The sequence below is a fragment of the Triticum dicoccoides genome, chromosome 1B (assembly GCF_002162155.2).
Source record: "Triticum dicoccoides isolate Atlit2015 ecotype Zavitan chromosome 1B, WEW_v2.0, whole genome shotgun sequence".
NCBI lineage: Eukaryota > Viridiplantae > Streptophyta > Magnoliopsida > Poales > Poaceae > Triticum > Triticum dicoccoides.
In genome coordinates, this window is record NC_041381.1 from 495,293,678 (window position 1) to 495,314,805 (window position 21,128).

The 21,128-nt window shown below is 47.7% G+C and overlaps 1 protein-coding gene across 2 annotated transcripts; it reads right to left on the minus strand.

Annotated features, from left to right (window-relative positions):
• Window positions 1-617: 617 nt before the first annotated feature.
• LOC119344151 (SAC3 family protein C-like) lies at window positions 618-14,950 on the minus strand. 2 transcript variants are annotated; one of them, XM_037614734.1, is made up of 8 exons: window positions 14,677-14,950; window positions 13,579-13,679; window positions 11,577-11,798; window positions 10,665-10,886; window positions 10,472-10,557; window positions 10,148-10,244; window positions 1,165-1,257; window positions 618-1,034 (listed from the first exon to the last, which is right to left on the minus strand). In XM_037614734.1, the coding sequence occupies exons 1-8, from the start codon at window positions 14,870-14,872 to the stop codon at window positions 879-881; spliced, it is 1,173 nt and encodes a 390-aa protein (XP_037470631.1). In that variant the 5' UTR covers window positions 14,873-14,950; the 3' UTR covers window positions 618-878. The 2 variants fall into 2 exon arrangements, with proteins under 2 accessions (XP_037470631.1, XP_037470628.1); XM_037614731.1 differs by lacking the exon at window positions 14,677-14,950 and adding an exon at window positions 13,876-14,599.
• Window positions 14,951-21,128: the final 6,178 nt, after the last annotated feature.

Below are 21,128 nucleotides of genomic sequence, written 5' to 3' on the forward strand. Positions count from 1 at the left end.
TGACGAGACTTCTTCCATGTCCTCAAGAACTACAGTACTACTCACAAATCATATTCATGCTCAAGACCAGAGGGATATTGAATATCATTAAGTATCTGAACATATAATCTTTCACCCAATAAATCAACTAGCATCAACTACAAGATATAATCAACACTATTAGCAACACATAGATACCAATCTGAGGTTTTGACACAAAGATTGACTACAAGAGATGAACTAGGGTTTAAGATGAAAAGGTGCTGGTGAAGACGTAGATGAAAGTTTGGTGAAGACGTAGATGAAAGTTTCCCCGGCAGAATCGCTCTGGAGATCAAAAGTGTCTCTGCCCAGATTCCGCCAAGAGACGACGGTGCTTCGTTTCGAAAGTCCTCTGCTTATTTTTTTAGAGCAAATGGACTTATATACCAGAAAATGGGCACCAGAGGCTGACCAGGAGCCCCACGAGCGGGTGGGCGCGCCCTGGTGCCTCATGGGCATGCCCTCGGTGGCCCCCTTTAGTATTTCTTTCTTCCCACCACACATGATACATGGCCGAAGGCCAACACACATCTTAACCCGGCTCATCTGCTCCCGGTGAACAGAAAAATCATAAAAACTTTTACACGCAGCAGAAGTACAGCAGAACAATTATTAGCCTCTATTTCTCTTGTATTAATTGCCTTTCGTGTTCTTGTTACAAACTTTTACACGCAGCAGAATTACAGCAGAACAAGTGTCCCATGCATTGTATATCCGGTGTGCACTCTACTAAACATACTCCCAACGTCCCAAAATTCTTGTCTTAGATTTGTCTACATACGGATGTATCTATTCAATATGTAGACAAATCTAAGACAAGAATTTTGGAACGGAGGGAGTACCTAACAATGCTCTTATCATCTTTTGATCTCCCTTGAGATGTAAATGCCACTACTTTTAGATGATGGCGTTGGTAGGCTGAAGGTTGTTTGTTTGGGAGCAAATGCTTTAGTATCCCCGCTTCTGCTAATTTCAAGCCCACATATTCTACAGAGATCTTCCAGCTCCAACTCCTAAAGAAAGGCAATAAGTTTCAATGTCAGTTCATGGTAGGAGTACATCTTTAGTGTTTTGCTAAATGTTCAGCTGCACGGCATAAAAAAAATCAGCTGCAGTAATAAATTGGATATTCCAGCTTAATACCTCAATCATCAGGATATCTGACAAATGTGTCAAAGGATGGTGCTGAAGTTTGTAGCCGCTATGGTTGAGGTACATTAATGCTCTAGCACGGACCTTCAGCAGCAAACCAGGATAAATACAAGTTGATATGTCACAACCAGGCATGTACCAATATGTCGGCTTGTGAACAAGGCAATATGCAGCACCCATTTCCGTTTATACACAAGGAATATCATATATAAACAAATCGATAAACAAGGCAATATGGAGGTGGTGCACCCATGTACATTTGCTTTTCCTTAATTAGAAACATCTAATTGCAGAAACACACATCATGCTATAACATCAGCACATACAAACAATCATGCAAAAGTATGACCAAGTAAACCCGCACCATTTTTCTACAGATCCAGAATTTTAACATGGTGCACATTGATAAATCATCACTTATCAATCATGAGCTTTCAGGAAAGTTTGGGGGAGACTTGTGTGAGATTTCACATTAGGTGAGATCTATGCGATCGATTTTTTTTTTGGAAAAAAAATACATGTCCAAACATTCTCAAATTTTTTGTAGACACGCATCAATGTTTGATATACTATACAACCTTAAAAAGTTTGTAGCTCATGATTCAACTTACATTAATAGAAGTAAAAAGACAAAATCGGATGTGAATAGTGTCAAAGTCTATTCACCCAAAGCTGCTACTATTCACATTCGAATTTGTCTTTTTTGAATCCCTAAAATGTACATTGAGTTTTGAGCTGATTTTTTCCGAAGCTTTAAACATCCTCACATGGACATTGTCGAATAAATCCAGATTTTTTTTGAAATGTCTAAATATGATTATTTTTTTAGGTTGATTTCACGATCTCACCTCATACAAGTCTCCCCCAGGAAAGTTTGGGGAGAACCCCTGCATTATCTCCCAAGGCGGCTCCGGTGGGAACCTACTCATGCGGAGCCCTGAAGCAGCACAAAGGTTGTGGAGGAGCAACTCCTTGTGTACAACACAAGTGTTGAAGGAACAGCTTCAACGTGCTGCGCTAGATATCGCTCTAGAGGCGAATGTAGGCTGATAGGGCAGCAAGAGTTCAATCCAGAACTCCTAGGGCGCAAGATCTACTCCAAGATCTTAGATAAGAACAACATGTTCTATTATAGGTAGGGGTGCATAGTCTGGGTCCAAAGTAGAGGTGAGGATCTCTATTTATAGGGCTTTGGGAAGCCTTCACATACTTCTACTTATAGCTGGAATACTCTAGAAAACATTATGTGAGTTTCACCATTCTACTCATAGCTACTCACAACTAGAAGACTCTAGAAAACAATAGGTAGGATAGAAAAGAAAAGGAAAGAAATACTACACTAGAGTGGAAGCATCTAGAAGTAGCCAAACAAAATACTACACTAGAGTGGAGGCATCTAGAAGTAGCCAAACAAATCTGGCATGTGTTTTTTCTTTCTTCTCATCTAGTGTTCCTCATCATTCTCCCCTGGTTGTTTGGAACTCGCCCTCGAGTTATCTTCATAGAGCGCTTCTTCTGGATGGTAGAGAGTCAAGTCCGCAACACTGTAAGTGTTGGAGATACCCATGTCACTTGGAAGATCTATCACATAAGCATTATCATTTATCTTCCTCACGATAGAGAAGGGCCCATACCTTCACTGCCTAAGTTTCCCTTTAACACCTAAAGGCAGCCTCTCTTTTCGGAGGTAGACCATCACCTTATCACCGACTTGGAATGATTTTGGCCTCTTTTTGCAATCAGCAAGTTGTTTATGTTTCTGATTTTGTGCTTCCAAAGTGCCGCGAATCTCTTCAAATAACTCAATGTAATTATCAGCAAAGGACAATGCTGATTTTGAGTTTCCCCTTGATGGCAGCTTCACCAGGTCCACCATATGCGTTGGAACTTTAGTGTAGACAATGGAAAAAGGGCTCCTTCCTGTGGATCTATGCTTGGAGTTATTGTAGAAGAACTCTGCAAGAGATAAAGCCAAATCCCATTGCCCCTTTCTTTCTCCACAAATGCAACGCATCAGATTACCCAAAAACTTGTTCACCACTTTCGTTTGTCCATCTGTTTGTGGATGAGCAGTGCTAGAAAATTTCAATTCAGTGTTGAATTGCTTCCATAAAGTGAGCAAAATGCAGCAAGAAACTTGCTATCACGGTCTGAGACAATGGACCTTGGAACTCCATGAAGTCTGACCACTTCTCGAAAGAATAGGTTTGACACATGATGAGCATCCGTTGTCTTGCGGCATGGGATAAAATGAGCCATCTTAGAGAATCTATCCACGACCACAAATACAGCATCACTTCCTCGTCTTGTTCTTGGCAAGCCCAAGACGAAGTCCATAGAAATGTCCTCCCATGGAGCAACAGGAACAGGCAAAGGCATGTATAACCCTGTGTTCTGGACTTGGCCTTTGCAGGTCTGACATACGGGGCACCGTTGAACGAACTTTCCAACATCTCTCTTTAGTTGTGGACAAAAGTAGCGAGCTTCCAGGTTAGCGATAGTCTTGTCCCGTTCAACATGGCCACTAAGATCACTTGAATGGAGCTCTCTAACCAGCTTGTCACACAGAGAACTTCTTGGAATGCACAAACGATCATTTTTGAAGAGATATCCATCTTGCATCAAATAGTCATCACCTAATGGTTGGCCCCTTGCGTGCTTTACCCAAACATGGTCAAAGTCTTCGTCACCCTCATACAACTCCTTTATTTGATCCATGCCCGGAAGTTCAGCTTCAAAAGAAGTCAAGAGGCATGCACGACGACTCGAAGCATCGGCCACTCTGTTAGTTATTCCAGATTTATGCACGATGAGATAGTTAAACCTCTCCAGATATGCTGTCCATCTTGCTAGTATGCAGTCAACATGCTTTTGATTTCTAAAATGCTTCAAGGATTGATGGTCGCTATAAACAATGAACTCTTTAGGCAGCAAATAGACTTCCCAAGTTTTCAACGCTCTGAAAATGGCGTATAATTCTTGCTGATAGGTACTCCATTTCTGTCTAGCTTCACTTAACTTCTCACTAAAGAAAGCAATGGCCATCCTTTCTTGAGATAGGACAGCTCCAATGCCTACTCCACTTGCATCACACTCCAACTCAAAAGTCTTGTTGAAATCAGGTAGTAGCAAGACAGGAGCTTGTGATAGCTTTTGTTTAATCTCATTGAAGCTAGCTTCAGCTGCTTCTGCCCATTGGAACTTTCCTTTCTTCAAACACTAGGTAATTGGTGCCATGATAGTGCTGAAATTCTTAACAAATCGCCTATAGAAAGTTGCAAGGCCATGAAAGATTCTTACCCCAGAAATGGTCTTAGGAGTTGGCCATTCTCGGATTGCTTCAACCTTAGAATCATCAACACGAATGCCGTCACATGTTATCACGAATCCTAGGAAAAGAAGTTGTGTTTGCAGGAAAACACATTTCTTCAAGTTGACGTAGAGCTCATTTTCCTTGGTACTTCTAGCACCTTCGAATGTGATCAAAGTGTTCATCCTCATCCTTGCTATAGATCAAGATGTCATCGAAATAGACCACAACAAAGTGGGATAAGAAGGGTCTAAGGACTTGATTCATTAAGTGCATAAAGGTACTTGGTGCATTTGAGAGTCCAAATGGCATGACTAGCCATTCAAACAACCCTTCCTTTGTCTTGAAGGCGGTCTTTCATTCACCCCCGGGTCTTATACGGATTTGATGATACCCACTTCTTAAATCTAGCTTTGTGAACACTCTTGCTCCACTAAGCTGATCCAACATATCATCCAGACGGGGAATAGGGAATCTATACCTTACGGTGATCTTGTTAACGGCTCTACTGTCCGTACACATGCGCCAAGATCCATCTTTCTTTGGCGCGAGTAGGGCTGGTACAACACATGGGCTAATACTTTCTTGAATGTGCCCCTTTTGCAACAATTCCTCCACTTTCTCCTTCAATATATCATGCTCCTTTGGGATCATTCGATAGTGTGGAAGATTAGGAAGACTTGCTCCTGGAATTAAGTCAATTCTGTGTTGAATTCCTCTCATCGGTGGCAAGCCATGTGGCTCCCCAAGTATGTTCTAAAATTCTGCCAATAAACCACGTACCTTTGCTGGAATTTCAACAGTCAGGTGCTCTTCTCCCTTTACAACAAGTGCAGCACACAAATCTGCCTCCTTCAAGTCTTCCATAAACTCATGAGAGGTATGGGAGATAGTTAACATAGTTTTTCCCTCCTCCTTAGAGGTATTACCTTCGGTTTTGTTTGGTAAGATAATGATCTTTCTCTTGTTCCAAATGAAAGACTAAGAATTTTCCTTGCCCTTGTATGTAGTATCCACATCAAATTGCCAAGGCCTCCCAAGAAGAACATGGCTGGCATCCATGTCAACCACATCACACAACACATTTGAGCGATAATGCTTACCCAAAGAAAGTGGCAGGTTGCATTGTTTGGTGATCCTCATATTCACTCCTTTCTTGATCCATCCAATAGTGTAGGGATTTGGATGATCATGGGTTTCAAGCTTTAAATGGTCCACCAACTTCTGGGATATAAGATTCTCGCAGCTGCAACTATCAATCACTAGTTTGCATACCTTGCCATTCACCGTGCATTTGCTCTCAAATATTTTCTTCCGTTGTGTGTCATCGAGTTGTGGTGTGGAACATAGGACACGCTGGATCACACATACCACCTCTTCACCTTCTTCTTGATAAACCTCTTGTCCGTCTACATCTTCAGATTCGTATTCTTCCTCATCGCTTTCACCATCATGGATAGTCGTGTTAACAAATTTCCTTAGTGGGCAACCGCTGGATATGTGTCCCTCTTTACCACATTTATAGCACTTTGGGCCTTCATTTGCCTTACCCTTGCCTCTAGTTTGCTTCGAGATGGGCTGTTTTGTCTTTGGTGGAGTGGTCTTTTCTTCCACTCTATTAGGTTGGCTCCTAGATGAGCCTTCGGTATGAGGATATGGAGGATATGGAGCCTTAGTTGTCTTTCTCATCCTCACAAACCTCTCGGCCTTTAAGGCTAGAGCTTGTGCTTGATCAACGGACCAGATTTGTTGCATCATCAATCAATCTTGAATAGCATCATTGAGACCATTGATGTACCTTGCAACTTGTTGCTCTTCAGTTTCAACAAGGTTGCACCTCACTTGTAGCCTTAGAAACTCCTCCGTGTAATCTGAAAGAGTCCTATTTCTTTGAGCACAATTTTGAAATTGGATAAATAGGATCTGGTCATAATCAGCGGGCAAAAATCTCCCTTTCAAGAGGCCTTTCATTTGTCGCCAAGTTCTAACACGAGGTTCTCTCAGCCTGCGCTCCTCTTGAACGCGATGCCACCATGCACCAGCTCCTCCTTTCAGCTTGTATGCGACCAAAGGAACTCTACGATCTTCCGGAACCTCCATGACCTCAAAGAAAGTCTCCACTTCATATAACCAATCCAGGCACCCTTCAATGTCAACATTTCCATTAAAACTTGGGATCTCAGCTTTCACCTTGTATGTATCTCTTGCATATGTAGGTTGGGTGCTCTCCGATATGCGTAGAGATTTGGTTCTTCAAGGGCATCATCATATTCTTCACCTTCAGAAGCCTCAACATAAATTGGCCTTCTTGAAGCACGTTGAACAACATGTTGTCGTGGCGGTCTTGCTCCAAGATTACCTCTCCTTCCTTGATGAACATCTTCCTCTTCTTTAGATGAATCTCCTTCATTGGTAGCAGGGGGGACACCCTTTCTTATCATCTCAACCAGCTGGTCAAATCTCCTATTAAGATCTTCACGCAGCTCTTTGATTTGTTGTTCAGCAGCATCCATCCTCTTCTCCAATTGCTCCATTGCTTGCTGCAACTTGCTCTCGAAGAGGACAGCAAGAACGATTATGGGTCAACGAGGCTCTGATGCCACCTGAAGCAGCACAAAGGTTGTGCAGCGACTCCACCTTGTTGCTACTATGTGTACAGCACAAGTGTTGAAGGAACAGCTTCAACGTGTTGCGCTAGATATCGCTCTAGAGGCGAATGTAGGCTGATAGGGCAGCAAGAGTTCAATCCAGAACTCCTAGGGCACAAGATCTACTCCAAGATCTTAGATAAGAACAACAAGTTCTATTATAGGTAGGGGTACATAGTCTGGGTCCAAAGTAGAGGTGAGGACCTCTATTTATAGGGCTTTGGGAAGCCTTCACATACTTCTACTTATAGCTGAAATACTCTAGAAAACATTATGTGAGTTTCACCATTCTACTCATAGCTACTCACAACTAGAAGACTCTAGAAAACAGTAGGTAGGATAGAAAAGAAAAGGAAAGAAATACTACACTAGAGTGGAAGCATCTAGAAGTAGCCAAACAGATCTGGCATGTGTTTTCTTTCTTCTCATCTAGTGTTCCTCATCAAGCACCCTACGGTCAGCCCCATGGACACTACACCAACTCTCCAAGCACCAAGTGGACCGATGACAAGAGCACGTGCAAGAGCTATCGAGAACGAGGTGAGTTCTCTCGTTAGTGATTTCCACTTCGATGCACTTGGGATGTGGCTACTACCTCAAGCAGAAACACTTTGCATGCTCAGGTACCAAGGAAACAGCCATGGAGAAGCTATGGACCAAGGCCAAGCATTGACGGAAGCGGAACGCGAAGAAGAAGAACAAGTTAGGGTAAATCCTGCAATGCCTGGATGTCCGAACTCCTTCCCGGATGATCCGGCCGATCCGGACTTCTGTCTGCATCAGCCGGAGGCACCCAAAGGCCGGGCCGAAGCCGGATCATCCGGGAACCTGCCCGGATCATCTGGATCATCCGGGAACGTCCCGGACGTCCGGCCTCCCGTCTGCGGCTACAACCCTGTCGGATCATCCGGGTACCTACCCGGATCGTCCGGCCTTGCCTGCGTGCAATTCGGCCCAAGTGGCCACGTATCCCTTTCTTACCCCTATCTTGTCCTAGACTATAAATAGACGGCCCCTCCTCTCTAGTAGGGTTAGCAAAGCATATTATTAGATCTTGAGAGAGCTTTGCTCATCTATTACTCCTCTTGGAGATCAAGACCTCCTAGGAGAAGATACCCAAGTGGACATCAAGGCCTCGTTCCCTAGGGATTGGAGAAGACTACCTCTCAAGGCCTCAATCGCTCTAGGGATTGGGACGAACTAGCTTTTGCTATTTCCTCTAGTTGACTTTGGATCCACCTACCCACCGCCATTGTCGCCCCCCTCCTTCCCTCGCCACCGCTGGGCGAAACCCGCTAGCGGCTGGCGGCAGCGGGACTAGCTTCTTCATGCGTGGGGGGCCCTGTAGCGCACATATCTCGCGATCGAGGGCAGCGGTTGTCCAACTTGGCAGGCTCTCGCAGCACAGCACGCGACCTTGGCAGCGTTCCGGCACTTGCAACGGTGTGCTGCGCGCAACAGCTGGACGATGTGGTGATGATGTGTCATCACCCACGACGCACGGGCTGCGCCCCTGCGGCATGGTCGTCCCTCTACGGCGACGAGGTGCTTGCTGCTGCTGGCTGCTACATGGAGCAGGCAGTGGTGCCGGGCTCGGCCAGTGATGGTGCGGGGCACAAGCATCTGGCCCAGATCTGGCTAGGCAACGGCGGGGGACGGTTGGATCCGGCTGCGGCGTCTGTGAATTTTTACAAGCAAGCTGTGGCACCAACTATTCAAACCCCTCAAGATCAAGCTGCACTTAAGTACCAACTACCACCCCCCGTCTGATGGCCAAACTGAAAGAGTCAATCAATGTTTGGAGAGTTATTTAAGGTGCATGTGCTTCCAACAACCAAAGAAATGGCACAGCTGTCTTGCTCTGGCTGAGTGGTGGTACAATAATAGTTTTCACACATCACTACAAATGACACCATTCCAAGCCCTATATGCATTCCCTCCACCAACGATTGCAGAGTCAGCCCTCCCTGACTCCATAGGTGCAGACAGTGACAATTTGCTACAAAACAATGAACTAGCACTAGGAGCGATCAAGGAGAACATGTTGAAAGCTCAAGCTACATTCTAAATTCTATGGTCCTGAGAAAGTTGGCAACACCTCTTACAAGCTCTTGCTCCCTGAAGGGTGTCAACTTCATCACACCTTTCATGTCAGTCAGCTCAAGAAGCATATAGGACCTCAGGTCATTCTAACTAAACATCTACCATTGGTTGATGAGAATGGACTTATCAAAATGGAGCCTGAAGCAGTTCTAGAGAGGAAATTCATTCAGTATTCCTGTGGTGCGTTGGCTGATCAAGTGGGTGAATATGCCAGTGGAGGCAGCTACCTAGGAGGATTCAGCTTTTATCCAGAAAGTATTCCCTTCTTTTCAAGCTTGAGGACAAGCTCAGTCTCATTTGGGGGGTATTGTCAGGCTCTAGCTACTGAAGAAATGTGACACTTCCCCTGTTTCTGCATTTCGGATGTCTCTTCTGTCGTTGATCTACCAACCAGTGGCTCTCTTCAGAAGATACCGGTTCGCCAACTGGTGTCACTCTCGACCGTCGATCCTGCATCGGGCATCTCCTGAAGCTTCCACGTCGTCGTTCAACGTCCGGCAAGCTTTATCACCTGCTCTTGGTTGTAATGGCTATATAAATCCTCATCTTCCCCTCAATTCAGACTATGCTTATGTAAGTTGGGTCGTAAACTCAGCCGCCAGAGGCATGCTACAGTGACTTCCCCTTTCTCAATATAAATCCTAGCAATTGGGTCGATTTGCTCTGAATTCCCCGTAAGATCCTGTTAGATTCAATGAGTAGCAGGTCGAGTCCTGACAACGACAAACTTAGTGTATTGTTTTTTTCCTTGCTGAAAGGATGAAACAGAAATGTAAATAGGCACCAAAAGCCACAGCAATGCAAATCTTAGTAAGTAAACATGCTTCTAAAAGTTAGAAATGAATGCTGCATAAATAAAACGGGCCCAGAAGTCAATACAGATGGGAAAGAATAAGGATTCCTCTGGACTTACCTCATTGAGGAAAGGTTCTACCAAACACAACTGAAGCTCGGTTGCTTCATCTGCTATCATGCAAAAGAAACGCTTGAAATTCCCAAGGTGGTAGCATCTACAAAGGAACAAAAGAGATATGCATCATTTCAGTTATTTACAAAAGGGACATGAAAGAAGTTAGTTGTGAATGTGAAATTGGCACTTGTTAGATGTCCACAATCATATAACGGAGATTGAAAAGGAAAAGAAAGCCATGAAGATACTGAACTGAGTTACACGAATAGATATGGGAGCATGCACAAAAAAGGTCATACACAATGAGACATAACATGTGTAAGTTACCTCAATATAGTTCTAGCAAATATCATTTCCTTTGATCGTACTATTGAAGCTGGTAATTGGCTATACCAAAAAGAGAGTGAGTTTGCCTGGAGATAAATAGAAAATTAGGCTAGGGTAACGGAAAGCGTAACGATCATGCATAGGCGAATAACACAAATCAGATATCTAGCGGGCATAAGAATGAAAAACATACCATTTTGGGTATCTTGCAACCCAAATGTAGAAGCACAAAGAAGGAATAATACTCAGCCTCTTTATTGCTTTGGGAATTGATTTTATGAATTGTATGATACATATCAAACAGAGAAAGAAGGCATTTCATCATTTGTTCCGTGTTCAGGTAACACAAGGAAGATGCATCAGAATCCTGGCAAGACCTCGCAAGTCTTTGATGGGACAGAATATGAAACTTTATCTGCAGAAATGGGCAAGCATTAGATAAATGCTGTGAGCAGAATACTATCGTCTACAATTCAGGCAACTATATTCCTCCGGCTGGAAACAGAACTGATGCCAGGAAACATAGCTATGAAAGATAGTACTCCCTCCGTCCGAAAATACTTGTCATCAAAATGGATAAAAAGGGATGTATCTAGAACTAATATACATCTAGATACATCCCCTTTTATTCATTTTGATGACAAGTATTTCCGGACGGAGGTAGTAGCATCTAAAGTACAAAAAAATAACTTCATTGCTAAGGCAAATGAAGAAAATGCATGAGAACTAATCTAAGCATAGTTGGAGAAGGAACATATATTTTTCAAAACAACTCTGGAAAATAAAGAGAATCTAAACAATCATTTGGCTGGATAATGTACTCTATCTGATTCCTTTGCATATGAAAGTTTTGGTAAACAAGGCTAACATTTTAGACGGAAGAAAAGATGGTTGCTCTGTAAGCATTGAACATCTAATTTAAGAAAGATCACACAAAGCAAAAAACTAGTTCCACCTTACCACACCAAAATCAGCTTCTAGGAATAATAATCTAAACTAATCAAAATCTTGTGTTACATAATTGAACATTTGAGCCAAAGTACCATGAAAACTGGTAAAAGTAACAAGATAAAGATGTGAGGAAGGAATCGAGATTGGACTGTACCACATCCTCATATATGCCAATAGCTTGATCATTCACCAAATTCTGTATACTAAGATCTTGTCTCACAGACCTTGTTCTATCAAATATGAAATCATGAACGATCTCAAATGGGTAATCTGAAGAATTTAGTAAATAACAAAGATAATCCATCGTTTCTCGTAAGACTGGAAGAGGGCGTATATCTGATGCCTGTATGCCGGTAGACGAGATAGTTCTGCAAAACTAGCAGGAAACCAAGGGTTGGAAGGGGATTAAAAATCACAGACTCCTGCTAATTTTTCTTATTAATAACCTCTTTACATATAATCAACAAAGTCATCCAGAAAACAGAAAAAAGCATAGATAACCAGCCTTGAAGTTTGGGGTTGTAACTTAACTCAGCATTGAGTTCAGGGTTGTGATATGCACTTCCCTCAACAATACTCCCTCCGTAAAGAACTAAACGCTCTTACATTTCTTTACAGAGGGAGTACAAGTCAACTGTGTTACAGGCACAATCTCAGGAAGATCGCAAATTCAGCCTGTGTGTATTCCGGCAGTGGTTGGACAAAAGGAATGCGGGTCAGGCGTGCGCAGCAATTGTACACAACTAACATAAATAGTCCACTGTTCACCTGCAGCTTATCATTGCCAACACTGATTTTCAGTTAAGCAAAACTTCATGCGAGGCTAAGAGCATCTCTAGCAGACCCCTTAAAACCGCACGGCCCGTAAAATTCCGGCAACTGTATGGGTTTGGCCCCTTTTTTGGGCCAGACCAGAGCCTGCATAGTCGCCCCGGCCCGTAAATCTTTTACAGTGGCCCGGAAACCGCCCCCCTCGCGCAGTATAACTAAGGGTTCGCGGCCGATATACTGGGTCGAACCCTATCCCCACGCCGCCTCAATCCCTCCTCTCCCCTCTTGATTTCTCGCCGCCGGCGACTCCAACCCGCCGCCCAACTCCACCATGTGGCGCGGGATGTGGTCCTCAGGCCGCGGCGCCGGCGATGGGGACGACCTCGAGCGGAAACGGAGCGCCCGGAGGTACCTCAACCAAGGCCTTCAGCCGCCGCCGTCGCTCCTCCGCCGCGAGAAGGAGGAGTACGACCGGAGGCAGGCGTTGCTGTCCTCTGCCGTGGGCAGCTCCTCCGCCGGTGCGTTGAGCTCCCGTACGGCGCTCACGCCGATGAAAAAAGAGCCAGAGGAGCTCCCGCCGCTCCGCGCGGTGAAGAGGGAGCCGGAGCCGGAGCCGAAGCGGCGGGGCGGTGGCATCGTCAGGCCGGAGGATTTCCTCTCCCTGGCGGAGGCGGACGCCTTCAAGGCCGCCATCCTCGCGCGCAGGGCACGGGTGGAGGAGGCAGAGCATCGAGGTCGACGGGACGCCGACCTCAACAAAGTCCTCCTCGATCAGGGGCTCACGAAGGCGCAGGAGTTCGAGGACAACTTGGCGGTATGGCGCCGCGAAGCCAAGGTGCAAGACGACATCTACATCGATCTCGGCTCCGATGACGAGGATTGAGCTCCTCCGCCGCCGCAGCGTTGCCGCCGCACCCGGATGGCTCCAGAGAGCCAAACTTCGGCATTAGGGTTACGGTGGCCGTTGCTCCTCCGATCTAGTTTGTAAAAAATCGACTATGTATGACTTCTGTATGATGATCAAGTAACTATGAACGCTAGTAGTTCTACTGGAGTAGTTCGATTTCTCGCGCGAAGTTTTGATTTCAAAATTTACAGGTTCATTTTAAAGTTTCTGTTCTGCCGCGGCTGTTTCAGCCCGTATCTGAGGCATTGCCGCGAACTGTAAACGCACTTTTAAGGTCCGCGATATAAGGGGTCTGCTAGAGATGCTCTAACTACCACATGAAACAAAACTAATCTCGCCATTTGCATGGTAGAAACAATCCAAGCACATAAGGACCAAAAGGGACTACCCATAAAGCATCAGGCTGAACCAACAGCATGTATAAATCAGGAATAACCTCCACGCGTATATGGATAATTGGAGATCATGGACGGCTCACCTTCTTGACGGCGAGGGAATGGGACGTGCGCATGGGGTCGCTGCACACACGCTCGAACACGGCCAGATCCCGGAGCCGCTCCCTCTGCGCTCTCTCCGTAGCTGCAACAGAAACATTAGCAACAATGAGTTTTTATTTTTGGAACAGTGGTCGGGCCCAGAAGGTTCTGGACCCGGAGCTTTCGTTAATTTCCAGCAGCTGCAGTACAAATCTCAGACCAGGACTCAAAGGAAAATAAAACTACAGCATAGTCCCTGAAACTTGCAAGGAGGACCCTATCCAGAGAATCAAGATTACAATTGGGTCCAAATGTCAGCTCCAGCACAGATCCAGTCCGGCCATCACCAGGGACAAGACCACTTGGAATCACTGGACCGCCACCACTCCATCTCCGGCCGAAGACGGAAGAGGAAGACTCCATACCGAAGCTGAATAGCTGCCTCCCTAATGGCATCAAGCCTGGAGGAAGAAACGAAGCCAGCGCAGACGCCATGGCTTCACGGGGACGCCATTCGGCCAGAAAGGTCACCGGAGAGGCGGCAGAGACCGGCAGCAACAGTGCGGGGCGTAGCTCCACCCCAGGCACCGATGAGAGTATGCACCAGCCCAATTGGGAGAATCTTGATCCCCACCTCGTCCTCTTTCCTTTCCCATCACAACGACAGCAACAAGAAAACAGGACTAAGCGATGGCCATCCTCCAAATCAGGGACGAGATCGAGCTTATTGAAGAAGCTGGAGTCAGATCCGCCTCCCGCAGCTTCTCTCCACCACGGAGAGCAGCCGGAAAGCGAAGCTGAACGGCGTCCGGCACCGCTCGTAAGCGCCGACGCATTGCTTCTACTCGGCATCACGCCATACCCCACGGAGGGAAGTCTAACCTGGCCCTACACTTAATCCTAGACCTACTGTACAGAGCGGGAACCTGGCATCCTTTCCCAAGCTCGCTCGCGACGGCAGCACCGCCGGAGGAGGAGGGCAAAGGAGCCGGGCGGAGCTTTGCCTGTGCGACTCTCAAGGGAACCCGGTGGGGAGCTTCGGTTCTCCGAACAGGTCAACAGCTCCGTGCAGGCTGAGAGGAATTGGACAAGGATGTTACCCGGGCACATGTCGGGACAGGTGCCCACGATCGGCGGGGCGTCGCTGGGGATGACCGCGGCGGCAGAGGCGGTGGAGGGAGGAGGTTGTGTGGAGGGGCGGCCGCGGTCTTCACATCGGCCCCGCCATCCTCGGCCGCGGGCGTTGCCGCGCGCGTAGCTCCGGCCCCGATTGCCCGCCCCGTCGCGGCGGTCCATGCTCTCGGTTGAGAAGGAGCTTCGCCCCGTGGCCGCGACCTCGGGGATAGTTCGGTAATTTGTCGCCGATGGAAAGGGGACGCGGGCGGAGTGTAAAGCGTGGTTGTGATGGCAGACCAGATACAGATGTAAGGCCAACTCCACCGGACGACCCCATTTTGTCCGGTCCCATCTGTTTGGGGGTAAAAAGACAAACCGGACGGTTCAGCGCGCGACGGCCCGGATTCATCTTGTCTGTTTTGTGTCCGGGCCGACCTAATTTGAGCGCAACTTGCGTCTGATTTGGGTCGCGGCGGACGGCAAACGGACGCGCGCTCGTCCGCGTCGGGGCCGCGTGGCAGGCGGCCACCTACCTCCCATCTGCCAACATTAATGCGCACGGGCGGGTGGCCCCACCCGTCATCCGGCCATTGAACGGTCGCCGTCCTTCTTAAATGGGACCCATGGACCGGTCATCGTCCTCATCACTTCCCACTCCGGCCCCTCTCTGCCCCCTCGAAAGCCAACACGCCCAAACCCTAGCCGCTCCCCATCCTCGAACTCGCCGGCCGGCCGCAGCCATGGGGCTATGGAACTACGGCCGCAAGGGAAGCACGACCGCGAGGCCGGCTCTTCCTCGGGCCGCCGCCACGGCTCCGTGAAGAAGGAGGAGCCAGCGTCACCGCCGCGCTCCTCCCATCGAGCCCCCGCGCCGGCCCCCTTCACCATCGCCCCTAGGCCTGCCGGCGAGCGCGACCGGCAGTACCTCAGCGCGGACGAGTGCCGGCGCTACTGGGAGACGAGGACGCCGGTCCCGTGGAGCGACGTCCACCTCCCCAACAACTGGCACCTCAGCGCCGACCGGGTCCCGATCCCGCCGGTGTCGATGGGCGGCCGTGCGCACCGCGATGAGATCGAGCGCCGCCGCCTCCTCCTTCCGGACGACCTATACTACGATGATAGGTACGCCCCTGATTCCATGCTCTCGGGCATGTGGCTCCAGGACGAGCATGACATGCGCCGCGCGTCCTACTTCGTCGGCACGGTGTCGGGGCCGCGGCGGCCACGTCGAGAGGTGCGCGGGCGTACGCGGGTGCGCGGCCTCACGCCCACGCCGTCGCCTTCCCCGTCTCCGTCACCACCTCCACCTCCTCGCATGACAGCGGAGGAGGAGGCCCGGCTCATGCAGCGTGTCATGGAGGACTCCATGAACACGCACGACGAGCGCCAATGGGACGGCTTGGAGGAGGCGCTGGCACTCTCTGCCACCGGCGACGTCGCCTTTCTCAAGCTGGAGATGGTGGCCATCAAGGAGGAGGGGAGGAGGGAGGAGGCGATGGAGGAGGAGCCGATGGCCGCGTTCCACCCCAGCCTGGTGGGCCAGCAATGGAGCTGGTCGTGCACCGCGCCGGAGATGGCTGACGTCGTGGGGGGCGTGAACTGGTTCCCCACGCCGCCGCGATCACCGGAGCGGGAGGCCTTGCCACGGGAGGAGGTGGTGCAGGCACCTCCGGCCTTCCAGGCCGCCCCCGTGTACCATGCGTCGTCGTCCCACCTCTGGACGCCACCAGCCTACGTCGACCTCGTCAGCGACGACGATGACACCGGCGGCCACTAAAGACGGCGAGGGTCATGGCATCGACGGGCGCGGCAAGAGCGCGCGGTGGCGTTTTTTATTTTCTTTTTATGTTAATTATGGCACTGGGCCATTAAGTGAACTGCTAATTGGGCCATTTTGTGGCCGTGACCCCCCTAACCAAGTTTTATGTTTTTTAAACTGCACTTATTTACTTTTTTAGTCATTTTATTTACGTTTTTCTGTTTTTTTAAATCATGTCCAATGCGGACGTGATTTGAGGTGTGGCCGCGTGGTGGGCGCACTCACGACCCAACGGACAGGACCGGACACGGGCGAACCCATCGCCGCCCCAAAGGGCAAAATCCGGCCAAACCGGACGTCCGTTTGAGGTCGTGCGGTGGAGTTGGCCTAAAAATAAGTAGCAAAAGACTCGTGCGTTGCAACGGGAGACAACATTGGCTGCATTGCAATGCGAGAAAATGAATAATTTCTTTTGTATTCCTAACTTAATAATGTGAATTAAAAGAATGATTTAATTGAATAATGCAAAAAAATGTATGAAAATGCATGGAATAAACGTTAGTACAAGTATTTTATTTTATGAAGAAAAAAAGGAAAAAGTATGTGTTTACCTCCAGCTGGTAGGGCTGTCAACAAAGCTCGGACTCAATGTACTGTTCCATGCTCGATTAACTTATTTTTTGTGGATCATGCTCGATTAATTATATACTCAAATTTGAGTTCAGCATGCTTGCCTCCTTCGGTGGCCTGTCCAAAATTCACACTTTCAAGATCAATGCAAGATGGCCATTTTGACTGGTTGATATGTTAAATAGGGAACATGTAGTTTCCGATAGAACATGATGTATTGTGCTCTAAATTTGTACTATTGCTTCATTGGTTGCTTATTTATTGTAAGGGCATATTTCTCCCTATGCGATTTTGGTGATTGATGACAATGCATTTGCGGACTAATCGCGTGCATTGAGTTTTTCAGAGATCTCATGTCTAGGCACAAGACGATTTGATGCCCCTCGGAGTCTATCGAAGACGGCAGTTTTCTACGTTTCTTTTCGGTGAATTTGAGTCATAGGAAAGCTATACTATTAAGAGGGGGCCGCTTCGGAAAGGTTGGGGTGGAATCAACAAGTACACATTTGTTCCTTTGCACCACCTTTCCTTCGCTTCATTGAAGCACCGGTTGTTTACCCTTGCCTATGTGAAGATGAAGGCCTCCAAAGGGCTATAGTTTCTGTGGCGTGCGGTAGTACTGCTCAAGGGAGCAGTAGTACCGCAACTGCCCACGGTAGTATCGCCAAGGTACGCGGTAGTACCGTGCTGTGCGGTAGTACCGCTCCTCCTGAGCGGTAGTACCGTGGCTTCCAGCCCAGAACACTGGCATGAGCGAAAGTAATTTTTTACTTCCGCGCCCTACGTGGTAGTACCACTCCTCCTGAGCGGTAGTACCGTGGCCTCCAGCCCAGAACACTGGCATGAGCGAAAGTAATTTTTACTTCCGCGCCCTACGTGGTAGTACCACTCCCTGGGAACGGTACTACCGTGCCGGATTTTCGCACAATCTAGATCTCATCGGAAGTGGCCACGGATGTAATTTTATTAGTTTGTGCCTTCCCAGCCCAGTTGAACCCTACCTTGCGGTAGTACCGCAAGGGCGCGCGGTAGTACCGCTTCGGCGGTTCTATCGCTCGTTGCTATATGCAACAAGGCCTCTTATGGTCTCTACCGCGTGGGCGGTAGTACCACACAGGCTAGCGGGAGTACCGCAAGACCTTGCGGTATAGTACCGCGAGCCTGTGCGGTAGTACCGCATGTCGCGGGTTGAATAAGTGGGTAACGGTTGGATCTTTCCTCCCACTATATAAAGGGGGTCTTCTTCCCCAAGTTGACCACCTCTTCCCTCCCCAAGCTCCATTTTTGCCCGATCTCTCTCCCTAGCCAATCAAACTTGTTGATTATCTAGGGATTGGTTGAGAAGGCCCGATCTACACTTCCACCAAGAGAAATTTGATTCCCCCCACTAATCCCTTGTAGATTTTGTTACTCTTGGGTGTTTGAGCACCCTAGACGGTTGAGGTCACCTCGGAGCCATATTCCATCGTGGTGAAGCTTCGTGCTGTCGGTGGGAGCCTCCAATTAAGTTGAGGAAATAGACCCAACCTTGTTTGTAAAGGTTCGGTCGCCGCCTTCAAGGGCACCAATAGTGGAATCACGGCATCTCGCATTGTGTGAGGGCGTGAGGAGAATACGATGGCCCTAGTGGCTTCTTGGGGAGCATTGTGCCTCCACACCGCTCCAACGGAGACGTACTTCCTCTCAAAGGGAAGGAACTTCGGTAACACATCCTCGTATCCACTGACTCCACTCTTGGTTATCTCTCACATTTACTTGTGCAAGATTTTTTTGTGTTGTTTCCTTTGCTTGCTTGTGTGCTTGTTGTTGTTGCATCATATAGGTTGTTCACCTAGTTGCACATCTAGACAACCTACTTTGATGCTAAGTTTAATTTTGTCAAGAAAAGCTAAAAATTGTTAGTTGCCTATTCACCCCCCTCTAGTCAACCATATCGATCTTTTCAATTGGTATCAGAGCCTCGTCTCTTTATTTAAGGACTTTGCCGTCCGAAGAGTATGGTTGACACCACGGACAAAGTGGAGGGTCACCCCGGTGCGAATCCCACTTTGTTCGCGGCCGATGCAGGATCCTCGGTCTCTCGTGAGGAGTTCAATGTGGCTATGGACACATTGAAAACCTCCATGATGGCCGAGGTTGAAGGCATGTTTAAGGAGTTTCTTGATGGACTTAAATTATCCACCGAACCTTTGGAAGTGGTTGATCCCGCTAACAAGGTGACGGTTGCTAACTCCGAAAAGGGGGAAGCTAGTAACGAGCATGCTCCTATGCCTAGTGGTAGAAGTGGGAGTGGCATCTTTGCCCATGTTGAACCTCCACTTACTTATGGAGGACCGGTTCCCTCCACTCATATGAATCATGTTGGTCCTCCTCCTAAGCTTGTGAAAAATGAGGATTTTGCGTCTTGGGTGTATCGCTTTAAATCTCATTTAAATTAGAGTTCTACTAATCTTTGGAGAATTATTAAGCAAGGTTTCTACCCGCACGACCCAAGCAACTTCACTCCTAGAGAAGCCACAGATCATCAATTCAACGAGTCCGCTCTTTTCATTCTCCAAGAAGCAATCCCTCCCGAAGATATTGCACACCTCCGACCTTTCACCGTGGCCAAGGAAGCATGGCAACATGTTGTTTCCATTTACAAGGGAAGTGCTAGCATTCAACGCTCCAACTTTGAAGTGGTACAAGATGAAGCCGATGAGTTTGTTATGAATGAATATGAAGAACCTCGTGAGCTTTACCGGAGATTAACCACTCTCGCGGTCTCACTCTGAGATCATGGGAGCAAGGATACAGATGACAATTGGATCAAGCGCAAGTTTCTCAAGGCCATGATGCCTTACCACAAGGCCATGTCATCCGCCATCCGTCAAAGGCCGGACTTTCACGCCTTGTCCTCAAGTGAAGTGTTGGATGAGTTTGTTGCTATGAGGATCTTGGACAAGACCGCCGACAATGTGGTGTTGTGTTCTCAACGATCAAAGAATCCCAACCTTGCTTTGAAGGCCAAGGCTAGTATGGAATAAGAGAGTGAAGATGAAGAAGAGGAATGTTGCCCCGAAGATACCAAATATGCTTATCATGAGCACATGGCTCTTGCGTCACGGCAATTTTGGAGCAAGAAGAACACAAGGCCCAACTTCAACAAGAACAACTCAAGTGGCACCAAGGGCAAACAACGTGTGAGGACATGTTATAATTGTGGCAATGTGAGCCGCTTTGTTGCGGAATGCTCGTGTGAGAAGAGGGAAGACAATGGAGGCAAGCTTATCCGAAAAGACAAGGCCAAGTCCTTCCCCAACAAGAACAAGTTCACCAAGAAGACTCCTCCCAAGGGGTTGGTGGCACGAGAAGAGTACAATGAGGAGGAGGAGGATGATCAAGACAGTGAGACAGTTGCCATGGCCTCCGTTGCCATTGCAACATCTCCACGGGTGTCCCTCTTCGACTCACCCAATGAGAACATCACCGCCAAGTGCCTCGTGGCTAAAGCCACCAACAAGGTAACCCCCAACATCAAAACCACCATCACAACTAATCCTTCCTTGATGTATTGCATTGATGAAAGTGAGGGGTTGAAGGAGGAAGAAAATGAATTTGAGTCTTTTATGAGTAAGCTCAAGGGTAAATCCAAGAAGCACTTCGTTGCTCTCTTGGAACAACTTGGTGAAGCCAATAACATGATCGAGACTCACGAAGAAACCATCTCTAAGATGGAAGAGCATAGTCGTGACTATGCCAATGAGATATCGGATCTCTCTAATGCGCTTGAGGAAGAGCGTCACCATCGTTTGGCTCTTGAGGAGTCACACAACGATGATCATGCTAAGTTAAAGAAAGATCTTGATCATGCTCTTGTTGTATCTCGTGTGCTCAATTCCGAGAAGGCTAAACTTGGGGTTGACCATGATAGGCTCAAGGAGGAGCTTGACATACTTGACAAGGTTCACAAGGCCTTGAAGGGTGCTCATGCAAGCCTCAAAGAGTCTCATGATCAACTCCAAGTGAAGAACCAAGTAGAAAAAGGCAAGTTTCCTCATATGGTTT